The 22878-nt window shown below is 41.0% G+C and overlaps 1 protein-coding gene across 3 annotated transcripts in view; it reads left to right on the plus strand.

Annotated features, from left to right (window-relative positions):
* The window catches only part of ADAMTS2 (ADAM metallopeptidase with thrombospondin type 1 motif 2), a 300115-nt gene that overhangs the window by 233333 nt on the left and 43904 nt on the right, over nucleotides 1-22878 (plus strand). For all 3 annotated transcript variants that reach the window (XR_010067127.1, XM_063292232.1, XM_063292231.1), the window contains exons 7-10: nucleotides 3976-4081; nucleotides 7004-7147; nucleotides 10317-10449; nucleotides 14486-14599. Coding sequence is in view for 2 of the 3 variants with exons in the window: in XM_063292232.1 (XP_063148302.1) it covers nucleotides 3976-4081; nucleotides 7004-7147; nucleotides 10317-10449; nucleotides 14486-14599 (497 nt within the window). In the remaining variant the exon portion in view is untranslated. The remainder of the gene's footprint in view (nucleotides 1-3975; nucleotides 4082-7003; nucleotides 7148-10316; nucleotides 10450-14485; nucleotides 14600-22878) is intronic.

The following is a 22878-nucleotide window of genomic DNA, read 5'->3' on the forward strand; positions in this document are numbered from 1 at the left end:
TAGCTGGGTCCCTCACAAGCTTGTTGGATAGGTGCTAGATAAAAAAAATTGGGGGGGGTTCCCGTTTTTATGTCAGGGTCAGTCTCGCTTCGCAATAAAACACAGGCTCACTTAATGGGTAATTAAGGATTTCTGGTTTATTGGAATGGTGGCTGACAGAACAAAAAACGGGAACGGGGGGTTTGGTGTGGAGGTGCCCCTTTTATACCCTCTTGTCGGGCCCTGGGCTCCTCCACCCTTCATTGTCCCAATCCTTCTTGATGGGATCCTTGATGGCTGCATGGATGTTTTCCCAGTGTCTTCCTTTGTCCCCTCGATTCGGGTGTGTCCTCCAGGGCACCAGGTGCGGCTTATCTCTGCTTGTCTGATGTTCTTCTTTTCAGCTGTCTATGGGTCCATGGGTGTGGGTGCTTTGGGTGCTTGTTTTAATCCCTGGTTTAATTATCTTCTTCCTCTATTCCTTAATGATCATGATCTACGTTGTGAGGCTCTTTGTGCCTTGCAACGAGGTCATGACATCACGCCTGTGCAGCCTCTTTTGTCCCATCAAACCCGATACTCCCCATGGTTTACAGAGAAGTTGAGGGTTCTGAAGAGGATTAAGAGACGCCTAGAGCACCGCTGGAGGAAGACAAAGACTGAATTCGACCGAACACAGGTTAGAGCTGCTATTAAGGCCTGCCTTGTGGTGATAAAAGCGGCGAAGCACCAATACTTCTCTGCTCTTATTGCATCTGCAGAATGCCGCCCAACGGTCCTGTTTAAGATCACTCGATCCCTTTTGGGGAAGGTGGGCCCAGTGACCCACCTACAGGGCTGTGCAGAGGAATTTGCTGAGCATCTGCAGGACAAAATCACTCGGATCTGCTCCAGGTTAGACTCCAGGCTCAGTCTGGAGGGATACCAGGGGAACAGGCTTGCCCAGTTATCTGGGAGCAGTTTGATCCTGTTGGACCTGAGGAAGCGGATAGGATCCTACAGACAGTAAATGCCACTACACGCCATCTAGACCCATACCCCTCCTGGCTAGTAAAAGCAGCCCAGGAGGTGACATGTGGTTGGGTCCATGCGATGGTTAATACATCCTTGGGAGAGGGAGTGTTCCCGGCTACCTTTAAAGAGGCGTTGGTGCACCCTCTCCTCAAGAAGCCATCGCTGGACCCTACTGTTCTGGACAATTTTCGTCCAGTCTCCCACCTTCCCTTTTTGGGACAGGTGGTTGAGAAAGTGGTGGCTTTGCAGCTCCAGAGGGTCCTGGAGGAAACGGATTATCTAGACCCCTTTCAGTCAGGTTTCAGGCCTGGAAATGGGACAGAAACAGCATTGGTCGCACTTATGGATGATCTCTGGCGGGAGCGGGATGGTGGCAGTGCATCCATCCTCGCTCTCCTTGATCTCTCAGTGGCTTTCAATACCATCGACCATGGTATCCTTTTGGGGCGGCTCAGGGAGTTGGGGGTGGGTGGCATAGTCTTACGCTGGTTCACCTCCTTCCTCCAGGGCTGATCCCAGTAGGTGTTGATAGGGGAAGAGAGATCGGCCCTGCGGCCCCTTCTTTGTGGGGTGCTGCAGGGATCAGTACTCTCCCCTCTCCTTTTTAACATCTACATGAAACCGCTGGGTGAGATCATCTGTCACAATGAGATGAGGTATAATCAGTATGCTGATGATACTCAATTGTATATCTCCATCCCGGGTGAAGTAAGTGATGCTGTGACCACCCTCTCTGAGTGTCTGGGGGCTGTGGGGCCCTGGATGAGGAACAACAGGCTTCAACTGAACCCTGGTAAGACCGAGTGGCTATGGGTTAATGGTTCTTCCATATCTGGGACATTAACATCTCTGGTTCTGGATGGTGTTGCACTGCCCCAGACAGACCCGGTGTGTAACTTGGGGGTCCTCCTGGACTCACGGCTCCTGCTCGAAGAGCAGGTGGCAGCTGTGGCCAGGAGAGCCTTTGTGTAGCTACGTGCTGTACACCAGTTACGCCCCTTCCTGGACCAGGAGGCCCTTCGAACAGTCACTCATGCCCTTGTTATCTCTCAGATAGACTATTGCAATGCACTCTACATGGGGCTACCCTTGAAAAGTATCCGGAAGCTTCAGGTGGTCCAGAATGCAGCCACGCGAGCTGTTTTTGGTGCCCCTAGAAGACCACATATAACACCACTGCTGCGCGAGCTGCATTGGGTACCAGTCTGCTTCTGGGTCCAATTCAAGGTGTTGGTTATCACCTTTAAAGCCCTACATGGCATGGGGCCAGGTTGCCTGAGGGACCGCCTCTTCCCCATTACATCAGCCCGTCCCACCCGATCATGCAGAGAGGGCATGCTGCGGACCCCATCTCTAAGACAACTTCATTTGGCAGGGTCCAGGAAGCAGGCCTTCTCCGCAGTAGCTCCTGCCCTGTGGAATATGCTGCCCCCAGAGGTGAGATTGGCCCCATCGCTCCTGGCCTTTCGGAGGAGTCTGAAGACCTGGTTCTGCCACCTCGCTTGAGGTGGAGAGGGGAATAGATCTACATGGGTATGGCTGTTATAGACCACTCCTCCCACACTTGGACTGTTTTAGATTCTTTCGCCACTTGGACTTTTTATCTTTACTCTTATTTATATTATTTATTATTGTAATTTTATACTGTATATTTTATGATTGTTGTTTTAATTGATTATTGTAAACTGCCCAGAGTCCCCCGATGGGAGGAGATGGGCAGGGACAAATTGGATAAATAAATAAATACACTTAGTTGCATAAGGATGGTTAGATCAGTCTGTTCTGATAGCGGCCTGCAGCATCTACAAGTTTTATTTTACCCCTGAGAATAAGGAATTTGCTTCATTCTGCTGATTTACATAAGTCAGTGGTTGTTTGGGCAATGAAAGGTATATACTCTGATTGCTTAATGGTGCTAGAGATGGAGGCAAATTAACAGTCGTAATGATAATGATAGTAATGAGGTAATGCTGAACAAAGGATTGGGGTTATAGTGACTGAGTAATTTAGTACAGATGCAAGTCTTTAGGAGAAGAACTGGATTATTATTCAAAGAATAAGATTTCTTTGGAAGAATGTGGACTGGTTGGAAGGACAACAGATTAGGAAGGTATTCTAGCCAGAGAGAAGTCCTTTAGTCCATCAATGCTCTTCAGTATTATTCCTGCTCAGGTAAGCAGGAACTAAGAGCAGAGAACAGACTATTCCAAAGTCAAAGAAGTCTTCCCTGTAAGTAGAAGATCAATCACTAAAGTCTGTTTCTTTCCCATATCCTGGTCCCACCTTAGTGTTTTCCATATTAGGATGGTGATGCTTTTTAGGTACATTTTGTGACTTGCCGTATCACAGGTCACTCTCAAACCTTCAGTTCTGTTTATTATGGATAGAGTCCTGATTCGCTTCAGCAGTGAACTGCTCCAAAACAGTATGCTTTGATTTGGGAAAATCGGATGCACGTTCCTGATTAGGTTGTTTTGTATATGTTCGTTTTATAGCCCATTCCATCCTATTTCCTATTACTTTTCAACTGTATACATTTCTTCCCAAATATTTGTGGTTTTACCATAATTCTATAAAATATTTTTTCATGTAAGCTCTCTCTAAAACATATCTTTGGTAAAGATTTTTCCTAAAACGGGCTCAGCTCATATTCAAAAAGCATAGCTTCCTGCATGTGTTTGTTTTGTCTGAACATGGCCTTCATATATTGATTCATTAGAATACAAGGAACTTTGAAATCTTTTGTGCACAAGCCTTCTTCAAGCAAGTAAATTCAAGTGAAGAGTGAATAAATATATTCAAGTGAACATATTTTAATAAGAGCAGAGCATCCATTCATTGTAATGAATCACATTTTCCCTTTTACATTTCTTTTTATTTAAGTAAGACTTATGTTGCAAAATCACTGGAGGCTGGTGTTCTTAAATAGTTATTTGAGCTTCATTTTCTTTTCTTCATTAGAGTCTTACTTTTCCCTAATAGGTTATGCTCCAGTTACCGGCATGTGTCATCCAGTTCGAAGCTGCACACTTAATCATGAAGATGGTTTCTCCTCAGCATTTGTTGTAGCCCATGAAACTGGACACGTGTAAGTAACACTTCCATTTAGTATGATATGGTTGGTGGGATGTGATTTCAGTCATTCCAGAGGAGAGAGTCAGAGCTCACAAGCAAAGGGGTGGAGTTACAGATTTGGTTTATTTCATTTAAATATACAGGGAGTCTTCTTCAGGAAGAAAAAAATAGCTTCATAGAATCTTAGAATATATGAGTTGGAATGGAACTTAAGTGTCATCAAGGCCAAGCCCTGCTCAGTGCAGGAATTCACTAAATTATCTATAACAGATGACCATCCATCCCCTGTTTGAAAACCTCCAGTGTTGAAGAGTCCATAGTTTCTGACCTTGCTGGCTTATCATTTTGGCATAAAATATAATTTCCCAATTTTGTTGTCCATTATTTCTTTATGTGTGCTGTTTAATTTCATTAAATTTTAGTAAATTGATTTTTAACAGCATCCAATCAAATCATGGGCATGATCCTTGGTATTACAGCTGTGTTTGTAGGAAGATTGTCATAGGGCTTAGAACCCTTATTTCTCTTCTTCTTCTTCTTACTTATGAGTCATATCTGAGGTAGGGAGAACTCTCTACACCAGACTTAATATTCACAGGAATATTAGTTTCTTATCTAGATAAAAAATATTCAAGCTCTGAAGTTCAGTAACTTTGCCCTGCCAAAATGGATGAGTTGATAATAGGGTGCCTTAGTGGCCCTATGTATGTGCACTGAAATTGAACAAAGGAAACGCTTTTCTCAGTCCTGTAAAAATAACTGTCCAGTACTTGCTGACTTTTGCATGATCCAGATTTGAATTCTTCTCCAGCCAACAATGGCATCATAAAATATTTTATTGTGGAGAATAGAAGAGGGAGGAGGTAAATCCTGCACCTTTGGAAGAAATGTGTTGTGCAGAAAATAGTTGTAACTTCTCTCTTTCTCACAAAGACACAGGGTCACCACTGCACAAGGGAGAAAAGAGGGGTATGAGTCCATCCTCTCGGTCATATTCCTGATATTGGTTTTCTGTTTGGGAAGACAAAGATTTGCAGCAGGGTACACGCTCTTCCTGTGAAGGCTCCCACACATTTTTTTTTTAATTTTGAAAAGAAGGGATCTAAATCAGTGTTTTTCAAACTTGGCAACTTTAAGATGTGTGGACTTCAATTTCCAGAATTCCCCAGCCAGCATGAATTGAAGTCCACACATCTTAAAGTTGCCAAGTTTGAAAAACATTGATCTAAATAGAGATGGAAGCCTTCACAAACTGACCCTTGCTGCAGAAATTCTCTCTTGGTAATGAGGGAAGGAAGGGAAGCCACTGATTCACCCTATTTTCCCCCGTGTTTGAAGATAATCAGGTGAAGGAGGGAATACTACTAATGGTGGGATACTAATAATTATGGCACCTTCCCATCACACCCTGCTGCCCTCCTCTTCTAAAGGGTAGACAGGGATGATTAGAGATTTCTCTTTAGAACAGGCCTGCACTTGCATGCATAAGATTAAGCCCAATTTGTGGCAGACTGCCAGGGTTTCTTTGAACTACTTTCTTAAAACTTTTTCATAGAGCATAACTACATTTCCTGAAGTTATGCTCTATGCAAAAAGGGGTTGTTAAGCACAAAGGGTAAGGAGTTGGTGGATTTCGGTGGATCATATGTTTTGCGGGAATTGAATTTTTTATTTCCTTGATGTGGAAAGGGCCTGTGAACGCAGCTTACCAAATTGCTTATCTTGCACAGCATTTATCTGCACAGTTCTTGATAACCTGGACCTGGAGTTCTCAGGCAGGAAGTTTCTCATTTTTATTGCACTTTAGGGTTTGCTTCTTAGTTTTCTGGAATGAAAAACCTTCAGTGTCTCAAGAGGGTAAAAACTCCCAGAAGTATATTTCTCTCAACACATTCTACTCTTTTTCCTGGGATAACACTAGGCACTGTTCCGTGTCTTATTTTATGGACTGATTGCTTTCTATCCTCTTAAAAATGCTGATTTATTGGAATTCTTGAGATTGTACCTGTACATGATTTGTCCTCTTTTTCCTCAAGCATCTGTATTTATTTATGTCTGAAAAGTGAAGTAAGCAGAACAAGGTAATAAAGGAAGGGTCATTTCCCTGAAGGTCGGATGAGGTACTGCGTTGCCACAGATGTCAGCTAAGTTAGGGTGTGAGGATTTATATCCTAAGAAGTCTCCATTACAATTCACATTAAATTCTTAGTAGCATGCTCCTCAACAAGGACAGATCCAGGGGTAGAAATTATCACCAGATATAGGCAGCGTTGGCACATTATTAAAGTTCTCTGCCACTTGGTGAAATGAGGCAATGGCTGCACACACAGAGAGCATGTATGTGTGTGTGTGTGTTTGTGTGTATCTCCTGTGTGAATGGCAACCAGCTAAAGCAATCAGACTCTGATTATGGGATGCATAATAAGGGCATTGATGGGCTGCCCTTACAGTCTTGACCAGCTGGCCAGCAGAGCATTTTTTCATGGCTGTCCAACAAGCAAGAGAAAAGGCTACCACTGCAATATAAAAGCAGAGTGGTAGTGGAGTAGATTGGGTGATAATAGCAATAAGGGTGAGTGGGGCACCGGAAGGCATCTTCATAAGGACCTCTTCAACTACCTCTTGCTTGCGGAGCCAAGACATCATAATACCATTGGAGCTAACACTCACAGTGTAGACCTGGATGGCCAACCAGTGGGAACTCCCATGTTAGGTCTAGGTCACAGTAAATTAAACCAGTCTTCTCCAGTCTCCTCATGTACAGACTTCACATGACTTCGCAGCAGAAGCCATGCTGGCTGCAGTAGTCAGAGGGTGGGTGGGTGGGAAGGTCAGAATAAACCATGAACAAATGCATTGTGAGAGGAATAGGCAGTTGATTTTATTAATTTTTTAAAAGCACTCCCCTACTTTGTTCTGACATGTCTTCCTCTAGATTAGGCATGGAACACGATGGTCAAGGGAACAGATGTGGGGATGAAGTCCGGATGGGAAGCATCATGGCGCCGCTGGTCCAGGCTGCATTCCATCGCTTCCACTGGTCTCGCTGCAGCCAACAGGAGCTGAACCGATACCTTCAGTGAGTACATGGGTGGAGGAGGATCAATGCTCAGGACTCGTATGGCACCATTGTATAAGCTATAAAGCATGGTGTTGAATCAGAAAACTTTCCTGCTAGAAAAGAGGGTGAGGGAGCATTTTAGGCTCAAAAAGTTAAAAAAAAAAACTAATGTTATCATGGACTCACTTACTTGCTCTGAACTGAATGAGATCTACTTCTAAGTAACTGTTCATTGGATCGTTTTGTAAGGATGTACTGAGGCTATCTTGTGAGCAGTTACATCTTTATTTTTTCAGAATAAGCTTCTTCTCAGTTCTCTTTGATTTTTTTTAAATCAAAAGTAGTTTGTTAAAATGCATAGGAATAAATAGTTTTTTTGTTAAAATTCCAGGCCCTTTTGTTAAAATTACATTTGTTAAATAAAGAAACTCTGTCTTGGGGTTTACTTTTTAAAAGAACATTGGCAAAAAAAATGATCATTTGATGAATCAAAGTTCGTCTCTCTGACAGCATGGTACCCTCCTTCAAAGATGAAATAGAGAAATGCCCTGAATACTGTGCGGGTAACTGGGATTCTTATAATTGCCATCTCTATTTTTGTGATTTCAAGGAGGGGTGCCTTTGAAAACTGATTAATATAAATATAAAATATAAAATATGGAATATGGAATATAAAACCCATGGTGCTGCTTTTGATTTGGTAGCAGCAGATAGTGGTACCAAATGCTATCAATTTCACACTGGTGTCTGGAGCAAGTTTTTGTTGGCTGGTTTAAATAGAGATGAATTGAGTTATTTCCACAGGTATGCTGAGCCCAGGACATTTAGTCCTTTAAAGATTGTAACCAACATATTGAAATATGAATAAGCCAGCAAAGATTGCATATGTCCCTTATGGCTCTCCTGGTCAGTACATTCTTCTGTAAATTCCAGTCTTCCTTCAAGACTAGACTAACATGCTTCAGATTATAGTCAGGAGTAGACTATACGCGGTGGCGCTGCGGGTTAAACTAACATGCTTCAGATTATAGTCAGGAGTAGACAGGGACGCGGTGGCGCTGCGGGTTAAACCGCTGAGCTGTCGATCGGAAGGTCGGCGGTTCGAAACCGCGCGGCGGGGTGAGCTCCCGTTGCTCGTCCCAGCTTCTGCACACCAAGCAGTTCGAAAACATGCAAATGTGAGTAGATTAATTGGTACCGCTTCGGCGGGAAGGTAACGGCGTTCCGTGAGTCATACTGGCCACATGACCCGGAAGTGTCCTATGGACAACGCCGGCTCCAAGGCTTTGAAACGGAGATGAGCACCGCCCCCTAGAGTCGGACACGACTGGACTTTACGTCAAGGGAAACCTTTACCTTTACCTTAGACTAACATGCGTCGTACATCACAGTGCACTCAGTTGGCACATTTGACATTTGTTAACTCATCATGGGTGTTCTTACAAAATAGCCAGCCACAAAGCTCTTTGGAAAAACTGCTCCTTGGCACTCCCTCTAGTCCCCAAACACGCTTCCTCCACTCCAGTTTCCTTCTGCCTTTGTTTCTAAGCAAAAGTACCCACTTAAGCACTGCAACCACCCATCACAGACGTCAGTGAGACCAAATTGGTGCTAATTACAACATGCATTATTGACAGGGACAGGGACATGAAGGCACAGAGAATAAACGTGTTCCTTCCTGGATCATACAAATCTTCTCCACAGCCTTGCTTTGTTTTAGCTATTCTATCTCTATATCCCCTATCAGAATAACCCTGCTAAGGGTATGTTATGTTAGAGCTTCTGAAGAGCTTCACTGGCAAATCTGTAAGACTAGCAGTTTTCCTGGTGTTCCTTTAAAGCAGCAAGGCTCCAGATAAAGTCTATGGCCTCTCAGCCAGTGAATTGTGGTCACAGAATCCTTGTTTCATCAAGATGGAAGAAGCTGGTTGGGCCACTATGTCCAACCCTCTGCCCAGTGTAGAAATCCAGAAGAAAACATCCTGGAGAGGTGGCTGTCCAAACTCTGCTTGAAGCCTTCCAATTAAGAGGAGTTTACAGCCTGCTTTCATAATTGTTATGACATTTTTCTTAACATTCAATCAGAATTTACCATCTTGAAACTTATATCCATTCTTCTGTGCCTTGCCTACTGGAATGGTAGAGAACAGGTCTTAGCTTTCTCCCCTGTGATCTCCTTTCAGGTACCTGGAGTGCTTTCCCTTACCTATTTAGTAGGGGAGGGGGAACTACACATCCAATGAAAGGAAGCCTAGGAAAAAAATTCAGGAAGAAAGTAGAAATGTAACCATGGTTGAGATGTCCAAAAGAACACTCACTTTTGTGCTTGCTTCTCCAAGACTCAGGCATGTAATCTGTGAAGCCTGGCAACTGATATGGTTAAATGACTGGATTGGTCATTGTTACTAAACTGTTACTTAAATAACACATGTTAGCATAATTTTTCAAGTGGAAATATAATTACAGTTTTGCTGCATCAAATATGCTCCATTTATCAAGCTTTGGTCCTTATGCTTATTTTTTTCACTCTTATATTACTCTTTCAGTGAGCAACATGTAAAAAAAAAAAGATATGCGAATAACACCAAAAAACTGAAGAAAGGTTATAGACTTAATGAAACTATTATAGCAATCATTTTTATTTAAATGAAAATGCTTCTATTAATATGTCCGTTATTTTTCACCAAACAGATGAATCTAATAACAGCCAATAATAAGTTATTATGCGGAGGGAAATAGTTTCATCTCTATTTCTAGCAACTTCTTTTTTAATTCTTCTTCTTCTTCTTTCCAGATGATTCTCCCAGGATATTTATTATAGAGAGAGTTTCCATGTAATTAAAGTGCATAATGGTGGACCTAATGCTGTCCTGTCTCAGATGCTAATCTGCTAGAGCAATGTTTTTCAACCTTGGCCACTTTAAGATGCTTGGACTTCAACTCTCAGAATTCCCCAGCCAGCCATGGTGGCTGAGGAATTCTGGGAGTTGAAGTCCACACATCTTAAAGTGGCCATGGTTGAAAAACACTGTACTAGAGTGAATGCTGGGCTTGGTGTACTCTAGATATGAAGTGTGCTTTCTGAACTCATTTCTGAGAAAGCATGCCCTTGATTATGCTTGGAACAATCATGGACTGAAACTTCCAATGCTTGAAGCCTACTCATACTCACTTATGTCCATTGCAGTTCCTACGATTGTTTGCGTGATGATCCCTTCGACCATGACTGGCCCTCCCTTCCTCAGCTGCCGGGACTCCACTATTCCATGAATGAACAGTGCCGCTTTGATTTTGGTTTGGGCTACATGATGTGCACAGCTGTGAGTATTTAATCAAATTCAACTGTCTCTTGTCCAAGGCCTTTGTAACTGTCCTGGAATAACTTTAAATGGGAGCCTGAGAAGAATGGCAAAGTGGCTGATGGGCACAAAGCAAAGCCTATCATCAAACTTTGAGGTGTCTCAGAAACATTGTGTAAACATCCTGTTTTCAAAAACCTGGAGTGCTGAAAGTTATGATGCTGCAATTTTATTAGAGGGTTTTGGAAATAGAATGTCTATGGAAAGAAGAGGATCTTATTACAGTGCCTTAATTCCCAGAGTTGCAAGCATTGGTCGCAGAAGGGTTCCTCTTCTGTCTTGGGTAGGAGGATATGAGATGCATGCCCTCAATGCCCTATCATGGCTATTTACAGAGTGCAAATGTTAATCCTTGGTCTAGTGGTTAAGGCACCGGGCTAGAAACCAGGAGTCTGTGAGTTCTAGTCCCACCTGAGGCGTGAAAGCCGGCTAGGTGACCTTGGGCCAGTCACTGTCTCTCACAGCCCAACCCACCTCACAGGGTTGTTGTTGTGGGGAAAATAGGAGGAGGAAGGAGTATTAGGAGTATGTTCCCCGCCTTGAGGTGTTTATAAAAATAATAAAGGCGGGATAAAAATCAAATAAATAAATAAATAAATAAATTAAAACATTTCCAGAGGCAGAAGGCTTCATTTATCTATGCCCAGCCTTCTTTCCCAAAAATCCTAAGAAATTTACAAAACAATAATTGGGCCATTAAAGGCACCTCCCAATTTAAAACACATATGGACACAGACGAACTGGAAGCTACAATGCAACAACTATCACAAATTTAAAACATTATGTAACAAGACCCAGAAACTGAATAAAAACTGCATACTAAAATTAAAAAGTAAGGTTCATCAGATCCCGAAAGGTTATTAACAGCAAAGGAAGATGGTCTTCCGTGGGAAGATTGCCAGAAGCAAAGCTGGCCACCAAAGTTTTTTGCTAGGATGACTTAAGCTTAGCACTACAGTATTTTCTTCTAGCTGAGGGGTTTTTTGAGACTCTCAGTGGTACCTAAATCACTGAAACAGGGCTTCTTTGTCCCCAACCCAATTGTAGCCAATAATCAGTATTGTAAGAGGGAGAGGAGAAAGACTACTTCTGCCAATTCTGGCATGTAATTAATTTGATGTTCAGTGAATGGCAGCATCCAGATGAAGAGCATTCCCCATAAAATATATGGTTATATTAGTTACAGAAGAAACATAGAAGTAATTTGTTGTGCCTTCTGTAGTTTTGAGGTAATAATCTGAAATTTCTGTGGGCAACTTCCCAGCCCAGCCTCCTTGATTCATCCTCTGTACAACATTCATTGTCTTAGCTGAAATCTACGCTTCCTCAAAAATGTGAGTGGTAGTTGCAGCCAGATATACAGTATGAACATTCATGTCTACAGATATATATTTATGGAACAGAACTGAGAATAGCACTTGCAGATCCAGAATCCCCACTGGCCATTCCAACCCATTGTCCTCATGCATCTACCTTACTCTTCCCAAAGAGGAGAGGGTTCGATTAAAGTGGTGTTCCCCTGCTGACATCAGACTATTAATTCCAGTTTCTGGTTCAAAGATCCATTAGAGAAAGGTCACCCGTTAGATAAAAACCACTGTACTATGGCCTAATATGGTTTATAATTGTTGTGGAAGATTGCCTACTGCCTGATTTCAAGGGGCAAATTAGTATAAAATTATACAGTGAAAATATTTAACAATTTAATGGAATGGATAAGGAGGAACAGATGAAGGAAATATCTTTCAACATTCCAGATTTTCTTACTGAGCAGCTTGTACAATAGGCCATTTTGTTAAATCTTGTTGGAATCCTTTCATCCATGTACACTGTACCCATGTGGGAAAAAAACAATTAGATAATGATTTAAATTTCCAGCCATTTGTATCAGTAACTGGGTTCACATTCCATGCTAGGCTATATTGTAGTTTGTTTGGTTTTGGCCTAGTATGTTGTGTGACTCCATGGTTTACAACATAGTATGTTATACAACCTGCCAATTACAGTCCATTCAATTAAAAATCGTTAAACAAAAAATGGCTCAGCATACCATATGACCAGATACTATTTATAGTAGAGAACAAAATATATTAAAAATGAGGTTAAAGAAATATATTAGACTTTAAGCTCCTTTTGTTCCAACTTCTAGATTATCCTTGCATAATCTGGCACATTCCAGGCATGGTCATACATTGAGGTGGAGCAAATGATGAAATGTGTTTTGTGATATAAACTTCATCCCTTTCATACTTGCACGACAACATTGCATTCAAGTATGTAAAGGTGGAGCTTGCATCAACTACTCATGATGCACATGTCATCATTTTGATGAAAATCACATGATTTAGCCCCTAGGGAAGTAAAAAAAACAACTCTGAATATGAGCAAACAGAACTTAATACTGCAATATAGTATTGCTGTTGCTATTAGCTTATCTGTCATTTCTGTTTGACATACTATATTTTTTCAAACAAATTTATATTTAATTTTATGAATTTACATAGGACAAATCTGTTTCATAAGTTTAAAATATATGTTTTGAAGTTTTGAACGAATTAAGATACTGCAGTCTTCAGGCACTTGGTAGAGATTTACCTTCCCTTCCCCACTTCTTCTACCCATATGTATTTTCTATAAAGATGCTGTGGTCAATTTTATGTGCAAGGAGAGTTAGTATTAAAACCACAACTGAGGTGATAAGTTATGAACACCATTTTCCACTGGCTCTGAACAGAAGATCCTGATGTGATTAGTAATCTTTGTTCCATTTGATGATCTTCTTCTTCCTCTCCTCCTCCTCCTCCTCCTCCTCCTCCTCCTCCTCCTCCTCCTCCTTCTTCTTCTCTCAGTATTTATAAAGCTATTGTAATAGTCATGTCCAGTTTAAGCCTGTTAGCAGTAAAATGTTCTGTATCCTCAAAGCCATCAGTGTCTTCCTATCCTGATAAGAGTGGGTAGGTAGGTAAGTAGATAGATAAGAAACATTACTTTCTGGACTGTTCAGCTCTCTCAGGGTAGATAATACATTTACAAAACTCATAAAACAAACTGATAATGGGAACAAACTACAAAATTCACAAGAACAATAAACCGCTCAGTAAGAAGAGCCCAACTAAAATAACAGCAACATTTAAGTTGCTGTCTTAAAGTCTTGCAAAGGGTAACCAAAAGTCACAAGCTTCTTCAGTTTTCTCCTCTAAGGATGAAGATAGAACTTTGTGCTCAGAATGTGAAGTATAATGTTGAAATCCTCTTTTCAACCATAGTAGAGGTTTCTGGAACCAATTCTTCCCAACTGTGGCAATTAACATTTTGGAAAGGAGTAGAAAGATGGCCTTGGGCTCTGCCATTTGAAACTGGATCAGAGCCAGAGCTTTCCTGTACTCGTTCCATTTCCTAATCTATACCATCCCCCTAGCTGTGTAGGCTAGTTTCCTCTTTCCGGCTTCAGTGGAGGGAATATGCTGAAAAAGTGGAAATGCCATTCCTTCTTCACGTCAACCCTGCTAGCAGGAATACAGCAGAACTGTAGTTATTTCTGAAATAATAAGAGGATTGCCTTTTTAAAATCACAGCAGAAAAGAGTCAATGCCAGATTAATCCAGATGATAACCCTTTTTTTTTTCACCCAGATCAGATCTTGAAGTGCTTAATAAATATTTAGTCAATGTGAGAGAAGAGCTTTGATCACCAGAAACCAGAACTTAGTGGAAGGAGACAAGGCTAAGTTAATGATAGTTAGCATAATGGTTATTTTCGTGACAGAATAATGATACATATGTCATACTTAAGCCGCCATTGACCTTAGGCGTGTGGCAACAGAACGCTTTCAGATCTAAGTACCTTCTAGCATCCACCCTGTTCTCTGATCAGCCCTAAAGGTCCTTTATATAAATTCAAGGCTAGTCTTCAGTAATTTATTCTAATTGCCAACAGAAATTCATTGGCATGCAAATATTCAAGAAGCAATTTATGATATAAATACTGTTTTTTCTAGTTCCGCACCTTTGATCCTTGCAAACAGCTGTGGTGCAGTCATCCTGATAACCCTTATTTCTGCAAAACAAAGAAAGGACCTCCACTGGATGGAACTATGTGTGCTCCTGGAAAGGTAAGGATCTTTACCTCATATCTCAGGTAGAAAGAGAGAAAGAGAGAGAAAAAGAGAGAAAGAGAGAGAGAGACAGAGAGAGAGAGAGACTAATATTCTCTTTGGGAAGCTGTGTCCATCAGACAGAGTTTAGAGATCAGGGGGTAAAAGGACCAGAGTTTAAGCGCCACTGAAACAAAAGAAGCTTAAAGTATTTATTTAACAATGTGTGTCTATCTGGTAAACATTACAATAACTAAAAAATATAGAATGCAGGTGATTAGGAGTTTATCGTATCTAAAATGAATGTTATGAACTCCCAGAAGAATTGGAAGAACAATTGTTTTAAAGTCTTTGATTTAATGGACCTTAGTTTACCAACTCTGGATGCAATGGACAAAGTTGGCTTCCTGGTATGTGTAAAGTCCCATTCACCACTTTACACATGCATAAAGTCCTATTTGCCATATTTTGCATGCATAAAATATCTAAAATCCCATTCAGCTTTATCAGCCATTTTGCTTTCATGAATAGCCTTTCCCCATTATTAGTGCATTAAATCAAAGGAACTAAAGGAAGGGTGTTTGATCATTGCCCCAGGTTGCAACTCAGGTTTTGGCATTCAGGCTTTGAGGAATCTGTTGCTAGACCTGAATTCACCCTCCTGTCAGCCTTGCCAGGTAGACCAGACAGGAAACCAGATAAGCTAATTCTACTGTAAAGCTACATTAAAAGAATCTTGCAAGTCTGAAAGTACAACTCTTCCACCGTCTCCTTTACAACCAGAGAAACTAGGGAGGGTCCCTTCTGAGGCTCTTGCCCTGCCCACTATCCAGTTGCGGGCCATGCTGTCTCTTATCTGACCATTCCCTAGGCAGCATCTCTTTACCCCATCTCCCAGGGTCTTTCCCACATACCATTACACCTCCTGAGTCTTCCCTTTCACCAAAGACTCAGTGGGTAGATCTTGCCTGTTTTTGCTTTCTTCCAAATTCCTGTCAATTGAATTGCCTACAGGTAAAGTGAGGATGAAATCTGGTGGGGTGACTTGTTCTTCTCCCTGCCCTCAAAACCTGCTCCACAGGATCCTCAGCTCTGGAGCAAATTTGGGGCTCCACTGGGGGGCAGCAGAAGTGGAAATGAAGATCCCGTTGTGTGGGTTATAAAACAACCCTTTTATTAAACAATTTAACAAGAGTATTCCAAATACTTCTGAATTCTATAGCAAAGCTTTATTTTTTTTCTCACAAATACACTCATTAGCAGTCATGCAGACTAATAAAAAAGCCTCATGGTTTATTAAGATCCACAAGAAGAAGAAATAAATGGAAGTAATGAGCCTAATAAAAGTGAAAATAGCAATGCAGCATTTCCTTTTGAGGGGAAATGTATTTATTGCTATTGTACAGCACAAAGTTATTACTTCAGATAACAATATCATGGCTCTTTTCAAAAATCTAAATATGCTGAAGAAGACACAATGGATCTGTTGAATATCAGAGAATAAAATATATAGGAACAAATTTGAATTGCCAGGGTAAGATCACCAATCTCATCTTGGAGGGTACACAGGAAATGGGATAGGCAACAGGCCTTCTCCGTGGAAGACCCCACACTGCGGAACACACTTTCCCCACAAACACATTCCCCCCGCCTTCCTTGCATATATATAAAAACTATATTTATTACAACATGATTGAGTTGATTGTTGGGTGTCAACTACAAGAATTTTTATGATTTGTTCTGGGTTGCTTTTATTGAGGTTGGATTTATGTTTTGTGCTTTGAAGTTTACCACCCAGAGTCAGTAAGGATTGGGGCAGTCTACAAATATTATTAAATAAATATATTCCTGCCATGCTATTACACTTTTACAGTACCCTCAGGAACCAAACTGCTGCTAGGTATCAATTCTAACAGTGTATTCTTCACATGTAAGAGTCGAATAAATCCTGATGGGAAATGAAATAGTCCTTACGTTTTAAGAGAAAGATTCTGACAATTGACATATAGAATGATATTTTCAGTCGGAAGTGATGGCAGGGCCAGCCCTACCATTAGGCAAAATGGAAGATGAATTGGGCCCAGCCCTGACCTTTCACCCTCCTGATATGGACCTCCTGCCTGGAACAGCCACTTCACTGAAGCAAAGCACACAGCTTTCTTAATCAGCCTGTCACCCTTCTGGGAGCTCTGTACAGTAATCATCACTTCTGAAGAGGTGCCTCTTGCTGTGATGCACTTTGAAGGTGGCTGCTGCAAACCCTGATCATTGTGGCCAGTTTTCAATGCATCACTCTGAGAGTGTTTCAGAGTGATAACCGGCTGTGTCCCTGTCAGGTGAAAGTCCATGCTGTCCAATCCTTTCCATGTTAGGGAAAGAACACATAAAAGGGAATGTGGGGTAGAAAGTATTTACGAAAATGGTGGAACTTTCTCTGTCCTCAGATGGTGGTCATCTTCAACCACTACAGAATGAAGGCTATACAGTCTGATAAGGTGGTACTCATACTTATGGAAGATGGACATGTTTGTTTGTTTTGATGGCACTACACCACTTCTGTTATCTAAAAAAAATGTGCTTCTCAATACCAATTCCTGGGGAAAATAATGGGAGGGTCTGTGATGCTATCTTGCTTTAGGATGCCTCACTGGTGCTGGCCTGGCCACTTTAGAAAAACCATGGTAGACTCAGAGGGCTGTCTGGCTTTTAAGTCTTACCAAGTGGCTTCAGGCAACCTCGGTAAATTGCTACCCAGGAAATGGCTCTCTGCATCTGCTGGTGCTCAAGAATCAAAGTGTATTTTAAGGTGGGATGTGTTCAAGGACTTTAATCAATTCCATTCTATGCAGCAAAAGTAATTTATTAATAAGGTAATGATTTATTATTATTAACCTGTAGAAACCTCTGATAGATTAGCCTTCAGATGAACTTTTTGATGTTTGTTAAAATGGCTTAGATCAAAATTCTTAAGAAAAATATTATCAAAATAAGCTGAGCAGTAGTATTGCCTCTTCTTTTTGCATTTTTGATGTCCCTTCTTTTTCATGTTTTGTTTTGTTTTAAAGTTGTTTATCTTTGCATGGCTTTTTGAATATATAAGGATTTTTGTGGTGCCTTCATCCCGTTCAGTTTCAGTTTCTCAGCAGGTTTTTATGTGTTACCTGCTGCAATTTATCTGCAGGTGTTCCTATCCTTCACATATTTACTTTTTAAAGACTTTTAACCTTTATTGATATTTTAAGACATTAATAAACCCTATTTCTACCCCCAAATTTACATATTAAATCATGAGCCCATCAGTAAATATTTAAACATTTTGCTGTCAGGTGAGCTTTATACAGACCAACTAAGCTGGTGCTGGTGGTCCAGTGGATTGGAGATGGAAGAACCATGAGGCTTCCTACCATCTCCCCATCGGACCAGTCTCCAGGAATTACATTATCCCATATTGTTTATTCTTTTTCAAAGAACAGAGTCTCTACCACCCAATTATTGGAAATGCTTAGGTACATTTCATGGTCTTATGGCCTCACTAGCTTTTAGCCTTATGGAGATCCATGCTGCACTATCAACTCAGTTCTTCCTGAAATAGTTTTTAAGTAGAAGGAATAGAAAAGGTGGTTGAAGTTTAATATAATGCAATAAGCTTGTACATGCACTAAAAATGTATGCTAATTCTAATGGTTTCTTTGGTATTTCAGCTACACAAGTAACAAACAAGGACTTCCTTAGGTTTTTTGCAAATGGCAACAAGGATGTTTCTATTTTTGTTTGTAGTTCTGTATCAGATATATTGGCAAAGATCTATTTCTTACCAAAGTTATAAATTCTTTTCTGGATTATACTATTTCGGATTGAAGGGTGATGACATCCTTGATTTGAGTGATCTTCCTTATGAAATAGTTCCTTGCATACCAAAAACTATCATGTCAGGACAAATGGTTAAATTAGATTTGCTTTTTATCTGACATCTGGTCTTTCTGTAGTAAGACTTAACTTTCATTTGGTATACTATGAATCACAGCTTCTTTCCACTTCAGTGAGAAATAGTCTAAGCAGCTATTTTGACCAACCAATTTGAGTTGTTTGCTGACAAATAAAAAGTTTTGCAGCAAGAGTTCTCAAACTTCTTAGTCCTATATTCCACAGAAGAAATGAGAGCCCAGTCACAGAACAGCAGCAGAACAGGTAGACAATTATAATGGAAAGAAACACAATCCAATGTGATAATGGAGAAGAAAAGTAATTCATTGCTCTTAACAAAAAATAATCTTTCACACTCCCTCCCTCACATCTTCAAGCTATTTGCCTATAAACTTCTTTCTCATCCAATGGGAGGCAAATGTCAAAAGCCAATACTGTAGTGGTTCTGGACATACAATTGAGAGATGCTCTTCTAAAGGATTTTTCAAACATTTTTTAATTAACAGGATCCCATTCAATGGAATGAAAAAATTTGAATGAGAGAGGTTGAAAGAGCCAGTTTGGCATAGTGGTGCTGGCCTAGAAACCAGGAGACTGTGAGTTCTAGACCTCCTTTAGGCATGAAAGCTGATGGGTGACCTTGGGACAGTCCCTCTCTCTCAGCCCAACCCACCTCACAGGGTTGTTGTTGTGGGAAAAATAGGAGGCAGGAGTATTAGGTATGTCCGCCATCTTGAGTTTTGTATGTATGTATGTATGAATAAAAGGTGGGATGAAAATCTAATAATACTAATTCTTTTTACAATAGGATCAGCTCTAAGGCTTCCATTCTTATCTCTGTTGGCTATTACCAGTACTATTACTTGATGTACCTTTTTACAAGTGAAATCAAATGAGTTTCACTCGGACCATTTTATTCTTAAAAGAAAATACACACAGAGGCTGTAATATTATGTAAGCTTTCTATCACAGACAGTAATCAGAAAGCATATTATTGCTAAAAATGGTCCTGTTGCCTTGATAGGGAGGCCACCATCTCTTCAGAGCAATAAGGGGACTCTTTTGTTTTGAACAGGATTCCATAGTACAATAAACAACAAACATGCTTTAGGCACAGTTGCCCAACCCAAACGTTAACTCTCTCTTTGCTGTCCGTTTCTTGTTAATGCTAGGTGTTCCTTCAGCTATTAAATCAGTAAATAGTGATAGAAACCAAACCATTCATATTCAACTATCTAGAATGTTTATAAAAGCAAGTCCTATCTCCCTCTGTTAAGTTCATGAAAGAAACAAATAGCTCTCAGCTTCAACTTTGTCAGATGTTTTGTATGGAGCAGTGTTAGAGAAACAGAACAGAATGATAATCAATTAAAGATGTGAGTTCAGAAAAACCCATTCTCCCTCTTCCATCTACAGACATGTAGTTTTTGTGATTTCATATCCCTATTCCCAGTGCCCTTTAGAAAAATGCAAGCCAATCTGAGCATGGTTCATGTGTTAGGAAAATACCTTGGCTTAGCAACAGCTGAGGAAATTAAGTGCCAGAAACGGGTTTTATGTTGGTTTTGTTTAGTTAGCTTTAGCTTGCAGAAGCGTTCACTGAACGCTTCCCACTCATAAATTCTGGAATGGAGTAACTGAACCCCATATTTAAAACTATCAGCAGTCAAATGCTGTAAATAATGGAGATAAAAATTCTCCATGGAAGAATGGAATGATTTGGCCCTAAGGTGATGAGAAAGGGAGATTTGTATATCTGCTGTGGCTGCTCTTCTCCATCACTATGCTGAAGCTGTAGCTGTTTCAGCAACAGCTGGATCATCTTGGCTGACCAGAGGATCCTATGATGTAGTTGGGTAACATCTGGCCAGAAAATCTAAGGCTTTTGGAGTACAGATATTTCTGGAGAGGCTGATTGTAGAATTAATATACAGTATGCTTGAGATATAGGGCAAATCCATACAGCTTTTTTGCCCTGACCTGAGGACAGTAGTCTATTTCCAAGGACACATCCACATGCTACCTCCTGCATCTCACTGCCTGCCTGCTTAATGGTGGCTTTAGGTGCTCCACTGGAAGTAGTGTTTTCCCTCCTTTCCCACCTCCAGATGTTGCATTCAAGCAATATAGGACACATTGTTGCCCACTGGGGAGATGTCTCACATGTCACATTCCATGTTGGCAAATTTGTGGCTCTGGTTCTGCTGGTTTCCTCTGGGGCTATCCCCTTCCACCCAGTCCCTGACCTCACATCGCTTAATCCTCTTAATGGCTGAGAGGGAGACCAGAACTGTGGTTTGTTTTCTTTTTCAGTGGGAAGCCAGTGCCTGGGTAAACCCATGTAGTTTGGAAGTTTAGTTGAATCTATTGTATTTCTGTACCCTGCCTTGGCTCCTCACTTCCACTCTTCACTTCATACTCTTAGTGTAGCTTACAGCTCCCACATTGCTCCTCACAACTGAATCCCATTCTCAAATTCCAGCTCTTCAACAACACTTATCCACAGTTGTGCAAAACTGAATGACCATTAGATACAATCCCCCAGCTCTTTGCTGACACCTAGTGGTAGATTCATTAAACAGTCAACCACTTGACCCGTAGTTCAAAAGTTCAAAAAAGTTCAATCAATTGGTGGCACAAGAGGGAAAAAATGCACTGCATGGAATAGCTAGAGGGTTGTCCATGCCAATTGGAGAACATGTTGTGTGTCACATTGGGCAGAAGTGGTATTTCAGCTGAGGGAACCATTATTATAGCCTGTAAAAAACTTGTATATAAAAGCTGTATGGACAGCAGAGCAGCACAGACCTATTCCAGATGCATGGTGTGTGCTCTGAGGGCAGCAAGATTTAGGACCATATCATCTCCTGCCAGCTCCTGATAAGAACAGAGGATGACAAAGCTCTGTGTGGATGTGACCACAGTGCAGCAACAGACAGTGAGTGGGGAAGATCAGCATTAGAAGGTCAACATGAAAGGAAGAAGCAGGAACACATGCCTTATGCTTGTTCCCTTTTCTGTATTTTATTCCTGAATGGTGTCTAGTTTACTAGTCCCTTTTTTTTTTTGGTTTTGTGGAAAGGACTCCTAATTGCCTGATCAGTCCAAGATAATATTGATAAATTTGGTGCAGTGGGGGGAGAGGGGGCCAATCTGGCATGTATAATAAGAAAAAAGTGAGAAGGTAGTCTTACCCAGTTGTCAAAGTATTTGTTATTTTCTTCAGCACACTTCCAAAATGTGGGTAGAGAGCTATTGCTGTGGTGGGTAAATTTCAACTTGCCTCTGCAGACTTCCTCTCAGCCAGAGTGCCACTACTGAGTGATCATATCCTGTGTTGGAGGTTGGGACAGGTTAGGAATTCTGATCACACACCGTGTACCCCTCTGCTGAGCAAGCTTCCTACTTGAACCAATGGATATGGACTAAGGTTTGGTAGCCAGGAGTCTCAAAACTGATTCTGTGGGACCTCCTGTGGCTGTTCAAAGTGGGTCAGGACTTCCCGGATACCATGGATACATTTTTTCAGTTGGGCAGGAAGATGATTGGAAAAAGAACTGGGGTGTTAGCATCTGTACAGGCAGTCCTCACTTAGCAACCACAATGGGGATCAGCAACTTGGTTGTTAAGCAAAGCAGTCTCTAAGTGAAACTGTGAATGTGCTTATGATGTTACTTCAGTTTTCCTTTGCTTTACAGACCAGCAAAGGTTGTAAATGCAAGGATTGGTTGCAAAGTTACTTTTTCATCACTGTTGTAACTGCAAACAGTCACTAAACAAGGCAGTCGCTAAACAAAGACTACCTGTACCTTTTCCATTGTTACATCTCTTCCTGTTAATATTTAGATTTTGGGTATTATTTCCTCTTCAAGGGTGGGGTCCTATTAAATTTTTCCACTCCCAAATGTTGATAATCCTAATAATTTCCAGAGAACTCTGGGGACTTTTTCAGTTGGCATGGTTGATGCTTCCATCCTTATGAGACATTGAGTTGATCTAGGCAATTGACACAATCATTCTCAAGCACCTTCCAGTCTTTGGCAGAAGCAAATTTGCCTCTTGGAACTGAGGGCAAGAATGCAATCAGGATGACAGCGGAAATGTAGTGCTAGCGCTGAATCCTGTCAGATGCAAGAGAGCTTTTATTATTGAGCCTATTCCAACAGAGAGCTACTGCAGTTAGTGAACAAGTAATATATACTGTATTCTGATCCTGAATGGTAATGCATTATGACTTTGATGGCTCGCTGTAACCAGTCTGCAAGATCCTTTGAAAATAAAATTACTTACATCTAACCTGATGGGTACTTCGTAGTGCAGTTCCATTAATGGGCATATTGAGAGAAGTGTTTAGAATTACTGGGGGGAGGGTG

This window comes from Candoia aspera, chromosome 2 (assembly GCF_035149785.1).
Source record: "Candoia aspera isolate rCanAsp1 chromosome 2, rCanAsp1.hap2, whole genome shotgun sequence".
Classification (NCBI taxonomy): domain Eukaryota; kingdom Metazoa; phylum Chordata; class Lepidosauria; order Squamata; family Boidae; genus Candoia; species Candoia aspera.